This window comes from Oculina patagonica, chromosome 11, assembly GCF_052425735.1.
Source record: "Oculina patagonica isolate OP01 chromosome 11, crgOcupat, whole genome shotgun sequence".
Classification (NCBI taxonomy): domain Eukaryota; kingdom Metazoa; phylum Cnidaria; class Anthozoa; order Scleractinia; family Oculinidae; genus Oculina; species Oculina patagonica.
This window is the reverse complement of record NC_135768.1, coordinates 5,651,095-5,666,275: the sequence shown is the minus strand read 5'-3', so window position 1 is coordinate 5,666,275 and position 15,181 is coordinate 5,651,095. Positions and strand designations below refer to the sequence as shown.

At 39.0% G+C, this 15,181-nt stretch overlaps 2 protein-coding genes across 4 annotated transcripts in view; one reads left to right on the top strand and one right to left on the bottom strand.

Moving 5' to 3' along the window:
• Nucleotides 1-1,390, bottom strand: part of LOC144629924 (dynein axonemal heavy chain 6-like) — a 68,132-nt gene extending 66,742 nt beyond the window's left edge. Inside the window, exon 1 of the mRNA XM_078488175.1 lies at nt 938-1,390. Within this exon, the coding sequence (XP_078344301.1) occupies nt 938-1,216 (279 nt within the window). The 5' untranslated portion in view covers nt 1,217-1,390. The remainder of the gene's footprint in view (nt 1-937) is intronic.
• Nucleotides 1,391-3,074: 1,684 nt separating this feature from the next.
• LOC144629923 (uncharacterized) lies at nt 3,075-14,883 on the top strand. Of its 3 annotated transcripts, none has more exons than XM_078488174.1 (13): nt 3,075-3,248; nt 3,418-3,451; nt 3,634-3,826; nt 6,927-7,033; nt 8,245-8,348; nt 8,853-8,980; nt 10,066-10,264; nt 10,900-10,940; nt 11,030-11,571; nt 12,122-12,173; nt 12,764-13,131; nt 13,533-13,657; nt 14,162-14,883. In XM_078488174.1, the coding sequence occupies exons 1-13, from the start codon at nt 3,214-3,216 to the stop codon at nt 14,235-14,237; spliced, it is 2,004 nt and encodes a 667-aa protein (XP_078344300.1). In that variant the 5' UTR covers nt 3,075-3,213; the 3' UTR covers nt 14,238-14,883. The 3 variants fall into 3 exon arrangements, with proteins under 3 accessions (XP_078344300.1, XP_078344299.1, XP_078344298.1); XM_078488173.1 differs by having other exon boundaries at nt 12,761-13,131; XM_078488172.1 differs by having other exon boundaries at nt 12,758-13,131.
• The last annotated feature ends 298 nt before the right edge of the window (nt 14,884-15,181 follow it).

The following is a 15,181-nucleotide window of genomic DNA, read 5'->3' as shown; positions in this document are numbered from 1 at the left end:
TAACGTGTTTACATCGTTGTTGCCACCCAATTCAGATCATGTGATGATTCCTTTGGGAGGTTACAATTGTTCTGTTCGTTCATACTCCCATGCGCTCAGTTACGTGTGACAAATTGCACAATTGTAACCTCCCAAAGGAATCATCACATGGTCTGAATTGGGTGGCAACAACGATGTAAACACGTTAGCCGAATTTGTCTATTGTCTTTGCCTTTGGTGACTGCTACTCAGAGTGATAAGGGTACTTTTGTTTTGGTTTTACGGCACTCAATAATGAAAACCGCTCTATTTACCCTTTCCTCAATTAGTACAACAGTGGCCTTAGTTTGGCCATGCCTCGTCTCCAGTCACTTGCAACAGAATCCGCACTCAATCAGCCTTGGAAAAGCCTGTGGAGGAGGCTGAGTTTGGACTACAAAGAAGGTGCCCCCCCCCCCTCCGCCCCCCTGGGCCACTCCCCTAGATCCATGACTGCTTTGGCATCTAACCCTTTAGACACCCCTCCATTCTAGCTTCAAGGGCGCCCTCATTTAACTTTGAATTTACACATATACCCCTCTACGTAGCTGAAGGGTCACCCTGCCTCCACATAAACAGGCCCTCAATCAGTTAATGTAAAATAACATGGTTTAAAAGTACACATGTTATTTCTGATAAAAAGACTTTCAAGAATCGTTAAGTCTTTGGGTAATTCTGCTAGTATTTTTCTGAAACCGCATGTAGATTTCTCCAGGAATTTGGCGTCTGGCATGTTTCCATGACACCATTATCCTTAATGTACATTTCCCGCTAAATTTCGAATAACTGAATCAAAAATTGAATCGTTAGATCACAAATTGCTAGTAGTAGCTATGAAGCGTTCGCATGTGAGAAAATTTTCCCAACGAACGCGTCACAGCTACGAAACGTAAGCTTATATCATTTGTACATAGCTTACCGGAGCTGATTGTCCTAAGGATGGCGGAACAGGTCGAAGAATTGCTCGAAAAACCTCGGAGTTTTCAGGCCTGTCATATAGCCGCGACTTTAAAGAATCGATTGCAGCCCTTCCATCATTGACGTCCTTTTTCACGGGTAGTTTTTGTCGAAATACGAGGTCATCTCGACGTACTCTGCGAGAGAAACCCCTGTCTCCGGTCGGAGATGTATGCAAACGACAATCTTCAGCAGAATTATGCGGCACGACGGGATTTGGCTCGTCCGGGTCGTTTTCCATTTTCCTATGTTTTGGTCGTCATTCTCTTTCAGTTTTCCGGGAAGTTTTAATTTCATCCATTCTTCCCAAGACTGTATCTAAGGCCATGGAAATGACTTTTCGCTCTTCAAGAAACTTTCTGTTTACCATTGCCCACAACACTTTTCTGGCTGCAAAAAGGCCGTAAAAATGTTATTTCTAACGAGCTCATTCATTGGCTTATTCAGAAATCCCGCTTCTTGTTATTACAGTCTCTGTTATTGGCTGTTTTGTTAATAAATTGGTACCCAGGGATACTCGTGCACATAACCAAAATGAAAAATACGTACTGTTGTTTCTCTTTTATTTTGTTTATTTCATTTTACCTTCTCTTATTTCATACATACAAGGAAACGCGGTATTAGATTTGATGAAACATGAGTTTAATCACTTTTTTTCAAAACTTGCAGGGATCGAAACCTGACATTCCTGATTCATTTTTTTGCCATGGCTGGTGTATAATATTTCTGGGCACCTGTGTGAGGACTCCATGAGGGTCTCAATGGGGTGGTGGCTTTTACGGTTAACCGGTTAAAATTTTGGCTTTTTTATGGCTAACGATTAATTTATTTCCATAACGGTTAACAGAAGTTAACAGTTAATTTTCATTGTTTTAAAAAGTTAAAAATTAATTTCCATTATTGAAAAACATATTTTAGGTCTCAGGGCCATTCTGGCACGATAAGGTGAATTAGTTCAGTTTATTTATAATTACTGACCGATTTTTTACGGTTAACATATTTTACGGCTAATGGTCAAAATTTTCCAATTTTTACGCCTAACGGCTAAATTTTTGGCCGTTTTACAGCTAACGGTTAACCCCATTGAGACCCTCCTCCATGAAAACCAAAATCCTTCGAGCTTTAAATACAAGCCCACTACAAGTGGAGCAATAATCTGCACAAGTCAAGAAGTACATTTAAGGGTTGGTTTGCCAATTTGCTCCTGATGGCTGGAGGTCATGAAAATTTAGCCTGCAGAACAGGAACAGGCGGATTATTTTTGGGGGCGATTTTGCGCGTCGCGCAACTCGCCCCGAAAAATAATCCGCCTGTTCTGCAGGAAATGATTCCAGATAAGCCCCACAATTTTGAGCCTCACAATTAATATTCCTTACACTTACATGTATATGTAGCTAGTAAAAAACCCCTTAAAATAAAAAAAAATACTCACGACCCTACAACCAAGACCATTTCTAAGATCAGCCAATGCAAGCTTTTTTAAATTCACTCTTGTTTTAGTTTTGGCCAAACTGTAGAATACTGGGCCACTTATTTGCATCTCACTGAATTTGAATGGTCCCTTTTGTTTCTACATGCTTCGTTCTAAAAAGCGTTCAGAGATATTGTAAATAAGTGGCCCGGTATTCTAAAATCACCAATGGTCTTTTGTCGCTAATTACAAGTGAAACTAATTAACACATCTGCCAAACATCTGACAGCGATTCGATTCGGCCCAGAAGATAAAGATGATGAAACAATCAAGTTTAAAATCAAACAACCATGAAGTCAAGCTGCAAACAGGCAATGTTCAAATGATCATCTTCCCACAATTATATCGTCACCAAAACAAAAAGAGCCGCCACCAGCGGCTAAGTAAGGTCCTGTGTCTGTTCCAAGGGTGGTTCGAGCTTTAAAATAGATTTTCCGCTTCGTAAAACAGGAAAATCATGAAAATTTACAAAGGAAAAATGCTTCTGTCTGAATTTCAATATGACAGCGTGGTTCAATGAGCTTGGCAGCCTGGCTTTCAAAATGCGAGTTCTGGAGTTAACGAGCGCTGTGATTGGCTAATCAGACAATAAACGTCGATCAGAAATCACATGACCTCAGCAGGCTTGCGATGCTCGGTAATGGCGACGTGAATCCAGTGTGGCGATATGATTAGTTTTCCTTTTGGCTTGTCGTCGCGATATTTTCCCCAAAATCTAACTTTTACCGGGAGCATACCCTCCCACAAAAGCCACACTGGCAGTTTTGATGAGTAATAGGAAATATCCGAGGCTAGCGGACGGGTTAGTAGGGGTTAAACTGACAACTTCAGAGTCATGCGAGGCCGCCATGTTTTTTGTTAATAAACTCGCTGATAGCCGCTATAAAGTTGATCACAGGGCATAGCGCTTTTAGGGATTTCTCTCGTTATTCGTATAATAAGTCACAATAACTCTTTTTTTTCTTTCCTAGGTATCATGACCGGAGTCAGTATCATCCATATCAGGTTTGTATTGGAGTTTAATTTTTGGAGGTAGTCAACTACAATCTAGACTTCATTCGTGAAGTTTGAGATTTGTTTCACAATGAAAACATTTCCATTAGTAGGTTACAGCGTTTTAGACTTGATTGGTTATGGGGTATCATTCTAAAGAAGCCCTTCGTTTGGTGATTTTGTTGTATTTTTAGGCAAATACCAAGTTCTCGTCGAAAAGTCACTCAAACTGCAATTCGGAGAGTAGTCGAGATCGAGAGAGGGAAAGATCACCGGTCACTTCTTCAAATAGTCGAGGAAGCTCACCGTACTCTCGCTATTCAAACTTCTCACCCCGTTCCCACCGTTCAAAGTCCTACAGTCGATCACGAGAGAGCAACAAGAGAGGTTGGTATTACTTTAATAACTGTGATCAATTGACTTATAAATTAATGAAAATATAGACTTCAACAGCAGCTTACAAATTAGAAAGCAAGGATGCGTAAAAACGTTGGTGAAGAGGATTCAACTCAAGCTACGAACTGCAAAGTTTTAGTTCATAGACAGGAAGGTTAACAGAAAGAAGGAAGCACTTGTTTTCTACGAATAAAGGGAAAACAATGTCAACAAACGCAACCTAACATGTTTATTTTCGGCCCAGGTTATAGACAACAAAGCTGGAGGTTCCAGGTGTCATAAGAACCTGCTAGTTCCAATTTCCTGGTCTTTTTGCACTATTTTAGCCCTAAATTTAGCCTATTGTCCTGTTACTGAATGTGCCTTCTTATACAGGATTAATGATGAAATACAGGGAAAGAAAACAATAGAACCAAGTTCTCTAATTACTTTATTGTGTGCCTATACTTAGCTTCTTAAACATTGAAGTCATTTTTCCAAATAAATTAGATTCAAGTTCATTAAAATAGCTGCTGAAAGCAGTTAAAAAATAAAGGAAAAGATGTCTGAGTCTTGTTATGACAGCAGTTAATGCAAATCAGAGAAAAAAATAGGGACATCAATTGCCAAAATTTGATGGAAACTTTTTATAGCAATGCCAGGAACAAAAAAACATCTCTGCAGAGTATTTTGCCTTTTACTTGCATAAACCTGTCAAGTTGCTTGTATTGGGCCTTCTTAAGAAACAAGAAAAGAAAGTGAAAGCAAAAATGCCGCAATTTAGATCTGCAGAGTTTCCAATAATTTTCATAAAATTACGATCTGCAAGCCTGATGTTATTTTATCCAATGTCTTTTATACAAGCATCGAAATCAAGCAAAGCCAAAACTACAAGAATGAAGTCTTTTTCAAGAAAAAATTTTTGAACAAAAATTTAACCATCGCATTACCAAAAATGTCCTGGACTGAATGCTGATACTAAGCCCAGGGCTGCAAATAACAGTCGGTCATCGGACATTGGCCGACCAAAAATTGCTCATGTCCGATGAAATACCAAGTGTGGTTGGACATGATGTCCAGACAATTTTTTTATTTTACGGCAACAATGAATAAATTTCAACCTTTTGTTTTTGGTGATGTCCGGCCAAAATTTTGTTTTGTCTGACCAAGATGATGTCTTAGAAGGACATATGTCCTTTCAAGTGAAAAAAATTATTTGCAGCCCTGTAAGCCTGCATATGTTGCAGAACACTGGAATGGTAATGTCTTTTAGACATTTTGCGGGATCCAAGGGATCAATATATTTCAGTCATGCAGTCATCCAAGAAAACTAAAACTTGTGTGGGCAGGTAGAACAACTCAAAAACATCTCTTTTGGACAAGTTAAGTTTGACTCGTCCATAATAAGACCTTTCAGCAAATGGAAAATAATTTATGAGGTTTCTTTTGTAATGAAGTCACATATTTTGGGAACCGACTTTGATGATGCAGTATTTTACATGAATATAATGATGCTGTCAACTGCTGGTGTTTCTCTGATGCACCCAAGTGCTAAAAACATTATTTAGCTGATGGTTAATACAAGATGAGGCAAAATTTTGTTGGTGTGTTGTCATGTCCAGGTAAGAAGACAAGGCAAAGCTTCTGAAAAACAAGTGAAGTATGAGCAGGAAGAATGAAAGTGTTCCTTCCTTTCTTTCAGATATTCCAGGCAATTCTGCAGGATGATTGTTAAATATTGCTTTTATTTTGGCAAATTAAAATGTTATGATTGGTGACTGGCTTAAAATGAAAAAGTTGTAAAATTTGGATTAGTGTTGAGCAGCAAATTTCTCAGGACTCGTTCTGTGTTTTGATATTTTTCCACCAAATAAAAAACTCTCAAATCAACCACATTTTTCCATGACCTACACTATTAAACTCATTATTATTATGTGCCACAGGTGGGTGGTTTCATTGCCAAAATCTGCCATAATGAAGATTAGTTTTCTCAGGACACCAAAAAATTTACCAACAAAGTAGAGAGAAAATCAGATAAAAAATGCATGCGCACATGACAAAGATCTCCTTAAGTATCTGCTTTTTTCTGCTTGAAGCTGGCAAGTTTGTTGGACATCTCACCACCAATGGTCTGACTGACATTTTGCAACTCTCAGGTTTCAGTTACTTGGAAAAAGCAACAATCGCTAAAGTTTGCTTGTAATGTACTACAGGGTGCAAAGAAATTTAATTTTCCACCTTGCCCCGATGAAGTAGCCTGAAAGTCATTTCCACTAGCCCAAAAAAGTCCCTATAAGCGTGATTAATTTCTTCAGAAATTTCCCCAAAAACTTTCACTGGGTGAAGGATAAAATTCACTAGCTCCAGGCCATTGGACATGCACTTCTTTGCTTGTTGGATTACGTAATTTTCAGGGTCTGGACTCGTTGACTACAGCTCTTACCAAAGAATGCTCTCAGTTATTGTAAAACATTTACTGATCACAATCTTCAGCACCTTTGGCATTGACATGGTAATACCATATAAAACATGAAAGAGCATTTCGTCTCATTTACAAGCAGAAAAGGGAATTAGAAATACAATGTACAGCAGAATATTTGTAACAAACATTGAGGTGTTTGGAAATGCGATGAAACGCCCTCTTGAGTGTTTAAGCAATTTTCACTTGAGCATCGAAAGTAATTCATGTTTGCTTTAATTTTGCATTACTATGCTAAGTGACTGGTCTAAGAAACTTGCACAACTTTCTCAACCAATCAGCAGTAAAACAAAGACCAAACTTGAGTCACCCCCCCCCCCCTTTTTTACCACAATTCTTGCTGGCTACATGTAATTACTTCAAGTTTTGATTGGCTCACTGGATTGCTTGCATCTTGTGTGAATGGCCAGAGCAATTACTTTGGTTTTGCAACACTCAATCCAAATCTTGACTATTTTCTTAATAGAAACTAAAACTCAAAGGTAAACAGAGAAATAAAATCATATAGATCTAGGCTAACTAATTTGATGAATTATTAATTAGTTTGCTAAGATGACAATAATGATGACCTTACAGTTACTGGGTGATAGTGAGGAAAATAGCTTGTTATAACCAGTATTTCTTGTAAAACAGGTTCTAGCAAGTCTCCAACTGATGCACACAGTCATCATACCCTTCCTAACAGTAACTCACATGGCAATGACCGTCACAGCAAACCCAATCATGTTAACAGTGATGAGGTAAGATGGTTGATCTTTTTTTTGAATTCAAAACCGAACATTACTGTTAATGCTCCTCAGAAGTGCAGTCAACTCTCTCTTAACAGACACCTTTATAAAATGGACACCTGGTGTTGATCCCATCCCTGCCGTTTTTCAGTCATTTCACTGTACCTATACTCCCTATCTAAGACAGCCAGTTGAAGCTGGTCCTGATCATGACGGTGTCCATTTTAGAGAAAGTTGACTGTTAAAAAAACATGACATGGACGTGTAATGTATAAAAATGTTCTTCCCAAGTAACAGTTACTTTTCCTAATTGATTGAAATCCCAGTTCCCTTGCATATCAGCCAAAGCAACCCAATCACAGTTTATAATTCACTCAGGTTTTATTGTTTTAATCAGTGATTTTCCATTACCCCACTTGGCCATATGCTAACTAGTAGGTTAGAAATTTGCATTCACTCACTCATCCTCTTCACTCCTATTAGTGGAGCATAAGGCTACCCAGCAACGTCACGGTCTTTTGCTCGATGTTCCACCTCATTCCAGCTAGTCCAACCCAGGTCTTTATGCTCGCCTTTTACAGTTCGCCTCCACAAAATAACAAATTTACATAAGTAGTGTGAAAACTTATGTGCAGAATGGTATCACAGTATACCAGAAACCCATAAGGGTTGAGACGTGCAACTCCCTATGATTCATTTTGTACGGAGCATTTGCGCATGTATTCGTTTCCCTATTTAGAAAATCACAAGAAAATTAACCAATAAAAATTGCAACAATTGGATAAAATTCATAGCATGTGCTAGCTCGTGCTTGATGGTGCAATCTTGTTTTAGAACAAGCTTGGATGAATAAAGTTAAATTTGGTTAAATTCTCCTGTTTTATTGTCGTTTAGTAGTCTAAAAAACCTTACTTCATACACTTAATGAATTACTTTAGTTTCTGTAAGAAATTTATGGCGCTTAGGTCAGAAATTTGTTCAGAATAGTGTTGCCTGTGTTGTTACGTGTGTAAAGCATTGGCGTACAAACTCTTCGTGGTTCCAAATGTGGTACTTGGCAAAATTGAATATTCAAATGCTGTAAACCTGCATTACACGTTTCAACCCTTATGAGTTTCTGAGTATACTCAGATGAAAGGCAGTCATATTTAGTGTTCTGAATAAAAGAAGTTGACAAAGTTATTAAAAAATGATTCAATTTAAAATTTACATTTGTTTTGTAGACTTTTGTTTGGTCTCAGCACACCAGCTCTTCAGGAAAGGTGTACTATTACAACTGTAAAACAGAGAAGTCCCAGTGGGAGAAACCAAAGGAATGGATTGAACGGTAATAACTATTAGATTACTTGATGTACTGCTGCTTTTAAATAAATTATGTGCTTAGAAAAATTTAAAGATGAAGGTCCATTATTTTTAGGAAGCTTGAGCTAACAGTGGCGATGTTGTATCTGGGGTTGTAAACAACTGGAATTGATATTGCCATGAATTTCAAGCAACATGTCTTGTTTCTCCTCAACTAGTAAACTTGCAAAGTTCATTGGGGCCAAAGTAAAGTTGGGAATTTTGTATTGAAGTTCACAATTTGATTCGCTAACTCTCAATGTAATTGGCAACTTTGTAACAAAGTTTTCTTTTTCTCAACAAACTTCGCAAAGCAGCCAGCCAAAGTAAACTGAAATCAACTCTAAATTATGTTTTTTGTAATGTTAGCAGCTGCTTTTGTGCAAAGAAATGAGCAGAATTGTTTTCCTTGAACTCAAAGCTATTTGAGCTTTAGTTAAAGTTATTGTAAAATGAAGTAACTAATAAAAATATTATTTTTCCCACACAGAGAGAGAAGAGAGAAGGAGAGGAAAGACAAAGAAAAAAGGGATTTTGTGGGAATCAAAGATGGACGAGACAATCGAGGAGATCCCATTCTTCACCGAGAACACCTGGCTTCCTCCAAACCAAGCAAATGTGAGTTTTCTGCAGTTTAATATTGTTTACCACTCTGCAATTAGTCAATGGCTTGCTTTTGCTTTGGAGAAATCTAATCTCACTATCTGATGCTAAGCAGACAAATCTTAAGAACAAAGCAAGTCATAAGCAAGTCAGAGCATGTTCTTTTAATATATTCTCAAAGGAAACATTGAAGAAATCTATGCAAATCATTGAGGAGAATTCATGTTTTGAGTTTGGCACTAAAAGCCAAAGGAAAAACTTATCTGTAAGGCTACTAAAACTATAACAAAATGTTTTTGTTAATGCACTGAAATACAAAATTTCTCGGACGTTTCGAGACTTCTGTCTCTTCATCAGCGTAGAAATCTGCGCTGATGAAGAGACAGAAGTCTCGAAACGTCTGAGAAAATAGGAAAGCGTGCGAGTGACATCACGACTCAGACAAACAAACCGAAATGGCGAACGATTTTCCTAAAACACTTTCTAAAGCAGCCGGCATTCCTAAAACTAAAAACATAAACCAAAAAATTCGCCTAGATTCCTTCTATTTTTCTCAGAACACACCGATGTTTTTGAGCCTCGTGGCGGTTATACTCATAAATGCATTCTATTTTTAGACCTTGCACTCTTCGCTATTTTGTATTTCAGTGCATAAACAAAAAATTTTGTTTAATTTTTGTCATGTGATACATGTGCTACACAGTTTTTTGCCTGATTTGTGTTTACTAAAACTATATCTTGTCTATATATGTTTATTTCAACGGTTTCTTCAAAGTTTTCTGTTGGTCAAAATATAAAAGGACGTGAAAATTGCACCTGCTCTCAGTGATACATGTATAATGCCTATCTTTCGACATTCATCTTTCTACATATAAGCTTAGGCAGATCGAAATCCACCAAACACAGTCCACTATCACAACCTTCTGAACTTGTGGGATCGTTTGCATTAAACAAACACTACTGTATGCATTGTTTTTGATTGGCTCATTTCAAACAGCATGTTGAAAGATGGATGTCAAAAGATAGTTGCACAGAAAGCGGCTATAAAAGTTACACTAGTTAGAAGCTAATTTTGGTTCTCCCATTCATAACAATTTCAGACCTGTCCCCTTCAAAGATTACTCACAGAGAGTATCATAGCTCTGGTGATAAACGAGATGGAAACCATACAGACGTTAGAAATTTGTCCAGCGATCAGAAAAAAGACATGCAGAGACTCAGCGAATCTAGTGACAGAGGACCTCAGGTGGTCAAGACATGTTCAGTGCATACAACAGCGCTTCCAACAGTTGTGTATAGGTTAGTGGCAATTATTGTGTACTTTGGTGACTCTAACATGTCAGCTTTGCAGATCGAAAAGTACGACAAAATTCCCTTTGCTGCCATCAAGATCTCTACACTCTGGATCTCCAACACACTTCAGGGTTCGTACAGGTCATGAAAAACCTGGAAAGTCATAGAATTTTAGAAGTCATGGAATTTATATGTGGGACATTGAAAGTCATGGAAAATGGTATTGATTGTACAAAATAGATTAGGCAGGTTAGTTTTTGTGAGAAAAAGGTAAAAATGTACCTGAAATCAAGATATATTTTTGGTCATGAAAAACTTTGAAAAGTCATGGGAAAGGTCATGGAAAGTCATGGAATTTCAAATGCTCAAATGAGTATGAACCCTGGCACTTACAACGGCAAGTAAATCAGTTGAAATGCATTTAAATACTAAAATCTTATTTAACTTTGTTGCTGAAAGCCGACTTGTGCTTGTAGTTTTGCCTTCCCAGACAGGTTCCCTTGAAACCATAACCAATGTCTGCTTATGGGAGGTTGTTCTTGGAAAAAGTGCTATAGTTGTGCTTAGAAAAAGTGCAGTTATTTCATGGAGGATCTAACTACACTTGCTATGTTGTTAATTTCTTGCAATCTTTTTGTCAGGCCTACTCCTGTTGTGGCAAATTTTGGAGGAGAGACAGCAGGTATGGTATCTAACTGATTTTCAGTAATTTTTACAATCGCTGTGCAAGTTTGTTTCTATTAGTTCATTAACATTTCTGTTCTGTTTCAGTTTCACCAGAAGGAAGCTTGCAAGATGTTTCGCCACCAACCACTCCATCTTCTCGCCCCAACATGTACGACCAGTCTTCGCACACACCATCACCAAATATAATCACTGCCGTATCACCACAAGTTCCCCAGCACCATGGAGTACCATCTCCTCAACTTCAGTTCCCCCCTCAGCCGTCACCTCAGTTTCCCCCCAGACATGGGGTACCACTAGCTCAAAATTTATTCCCGCAGGTGCCGGTCACAGGAGCTCCAAGAGCGCCACAGCAATACCCGTTTGCACCACACCAGTATGTTGTACCACAGCAAGCCGTTCAGCAAGTTCAGCCTCAAATGAATGATTATAGACAGTATGTTCATGTGAACAATAGTGGCCCACCTCTACCACAAGTAGCACAGCAAGTCAGCGCTGCACCTTTACCGCCTGCAGCACAAGCTCCATCGCCGCAGCCAGTGATGTTTAACAGGCAGGTTTCCCCTCAACCTGTTCTTCATCCTCTTCAGCAGGCTACACTTGTGCTCCAGCAACGAAAGATGTCAGAGGTTTGGAATATTTTTATTAGGGTTCTTGTGTTTGTATGTCAGACTTGTAACCAGTTGCTATTTACATGAGAGAAGATTGGATAAGAGGGTGGATTGAGGCTTGCAGGTGGGTCAAGTGGAACACACAGGGAGTTATGGTAAGAGGCTAAGGGAAAATAGCTGTGAACCTTCCCATGACACCCTGTGCACCTCAGTTCGAGTCTGGGTTCGAGCCTGTTTGTATGTAAATAATAAGGGACTACAAGACTGCAAGAAAAAAAGAGATACAAAAGCTTAAGATCCCTTGAAGTTGGAAACAAATACTTCATGTATTAAGTATTTTCTTGTTGATCTCTGTTCGCTGATGAGCAAAATTCTGATGGAAGCCCAGTCTACCATTCAGTCCCATCTTGTGTGCTGAATGCTAAGATAACCTTCCTTGAAATAGTTGTATATTGATTTTAAGGAAAATATGTGTACATGTAAGCAGAAAACTTGGATGTATTGAACAGTGCAGTGATCCTGGCATTGCAGTTAATGAACTGTAAATTCTTTTTTGTTCCATCATTAGGCACAAGCTGCAGCAGCTGCAGCGGTAAACATTCAGCAACCATATTCAGTAGGTAAGTAGTTGTTGGTTGTAATACCAAACTGTGCACTTAAATAATTATTGGTCCTTACACTGTTTCCATTGTATTCTTTACTGGAGTACCTTATTGGTACTTAATTTCGCAGGGGGTGGTGGTGTGTGGGGGGGGGGGAGGGGGTGCACTTATTGCAGTAAATTGGATCTTGGGTGGTGTAAGCTCTATTTTTGATCAGAATCTTCCAAGCCATGTTGTATACACTGAAGAGTTTACACAGGATTGTTATAATTAAACCAGGTTTAACAAAGTGAAAATTAGCAGCAGAAAGCTGAAAGAGTGAATTTTTCATAGGGTTCAAGTATACTCTAACTTGTTCTTTCATTGTACTAAATTTATTGTTGAGGAACATCAGTAAGCAATTTCAACAACGTATACAATTATAAACCATGTTTACTAAACAGCTTTTAAACATGGTTCAACTTTGAGTGTAAATGAGGTGTTAGTAAAGTAAATTTTCCTAGTTCCGCACTAGTCAATGTCAGATGTCAGGGTATCTATTAGGTAATCTGACATGAATGCTGTTGCTTAAGTATAATAATTTTTTCTCTTTTTTCCTTCAGCATCAGCGGCCACTCCACATCCAGCAACTGCAGGTCTCCCACAGCAAGCTGTGTCGCCCATCACAGTTGGTTTACACCGGAAGGATGAAAGGCCCCACCACAGCTCGCCTGGGTCCCCTGTGATCTTTTCACAGCAGCCATCACTAAATGAGCACACCCCACACCACTCTTCACAGCATCTTCCTCCCTTATCAGTAGCTTCCACCAGCTTAGTGTCATCTAGTCCTCTTTCTCACTCCTCGAATGCATCGAGTCCAGTCCCGGTTCCTCAACCTTCAGTTCCTACAGTTAACCTTCAGGCAATAGCAAAATATGTGGATAAAAATCTCACGTCCCATTTGTCATCCTGGCCTACAGAAGCTGTAGATAGACAGGTAAGAACTTAACTGTGCCGATCTTTTCTTTTGTGGACTTTATTTTGAACAACCATTATTCTTTATATGAGGCACAGTTGCCTAATGGTTAGTAGAGACAGACTCTAACTCTTCTCTGCTATGCTCTTGGTTGGAGCCCTGACCAGTCATTGTGTTGTGTTCTCAAGCAACACAGTTTATTCTCACAATGCCTATCTCCAGGCAGAAGTATAATTAAATAGGTGTATTAAGGGTGGGGGGAGCTCCGCTATGGACAAGCATCCCATCCAGGTGGGAGTAGAAAATATCGTGTTGCTACCGAAACCCTAACTTAAGTGGAAGCCACATGAGCTGCTAGGATCCAATCTGCTACTGATTTTAAGTAATTCAAGGAAATTAAAGGTTGTTTTTCTCCGTTTCAGCTGCAGAAACTTTGGGAAGAAAGTAGTTCTTATTCAAATGACAGTGATAAAGCCAAAATAGAACAGATTCAATTGCAGTCAGAAGTAGGTTTTATGGAAATGAGGCTAGAGACGGCAAGTAGAAGGTGAGAAATCCCACTTCACTGCAGTATATGATATTTTAGACTGGAAGTACAGCACCCTTTTTACGGTCAGCACCCTTGTTGGCGGTTAGGTGTTAAGAGAGCTACAAGTAGCCATAAACGGGCTAAAAAACCTGAGCATTATTTAGGCAACTAGTGGAGTAAAGCAGACTGCACTCTGGTTAGCTTGATTAGTGCTCAGGTTAGCCTCTTTACAGTTACAGTAGCTCTCATTGACGGTAAATGGGTGATTCGTTTTGATGTACTGATTTTGGATGTTTCGTCTTGGTGGTTTCACTCAATTTGGTTGTTTCATCTCAGTAGTTTCACTTTTTTAGTCATCTTGTTTCAGTGTTTTCATTTTGTTTAGAGTTTAAGTACAGCCCCCTCCCCCCTTTTTAACTCGTACTGATTTCCTTCATTACTCGATAACTGATCCAGTGACAAGCAAATATAGCAAAATCACCAAGAGTTGCTTAACTAAACTGTGGTGTTTCCTCCATACAGAATTTCGTCACTTAAAGGAATGACTAGGACTTTAGAAGCCCTCCTTGCTGAATCAGATGCTAAATTCTTGTCATAGAAGTGATTTGTAAGGAGTATAGTCAAGTTCGGCTAGCGACATTCTGTGATGAGGTCAAATGGGAGAAAACCACTCAGTTGAGTAAACAGCAAAGAAGCGGAGAGCTTAAAGTTTCACTGAAAAAAACAAGTAAATGCTCTCAACTGGTCAGTCATGCTGTGAAGTGAGCACAATGTACAGTTAGTCCAAATGCTGCTGGGCCTATGTCCTGGCATTATTGTTGAAGAGTAAGACTTGAACAATCACGCAAGCCAGTCTTTCCTTGGTTTTGTCGCAGTAGAGCCAAATGGTAATAAATTGGTAGTTTTGTATTTTAAGTTCCTATTGAAGACAATTTCCTCTCCGGGAAATGTGTTGATTGTTAGGTAGATATGTACTTGGCAAAGCCAGGCCTATCTGTTTTTGTTGAGGATTCTTAGACTTCCCACCCCCTCACATAAAAATTTCCTTAATCCCCTCCCTCCCCTCCCTTCCCAGTGAGCGGCAATACCGTAATACTGTTATAAAAGGCACACGAGCCGTTGTAAAATAAAAACACTTGACTGGTGAAGAAGTAAAGAATTTATTTACTTTCTAAATGTCATTTTGAGTATTTGTACGAAATATGCCGTCAAATGACTTAAATAATAAAGTTTTTTGTTGTGGTGTGAGGTGTGTGATAATTCTCCTTTGTTTGACTTGGCATTTGTGAAGTGCTCGCAATACCCTGCTCTTCTCAGTGTATTTGAGCAATCTCGTCCCAGAGTCTTCTTGGCCATTCAAATCAGCCAAGACCCTGAGGGCGAGCTTTACCAGTACTCATGCAGATGTGTCTGGCAGTCACCATGAACGTTGCAATATATAAGCTACGTAAACTGCTTGTTACTGTGGAATTAGACGTCTTATTTTGGCCTTAAAGAGGCTGCGAGGAAATTGGGGCGGTTGACCATTACCAAAAAATTCCG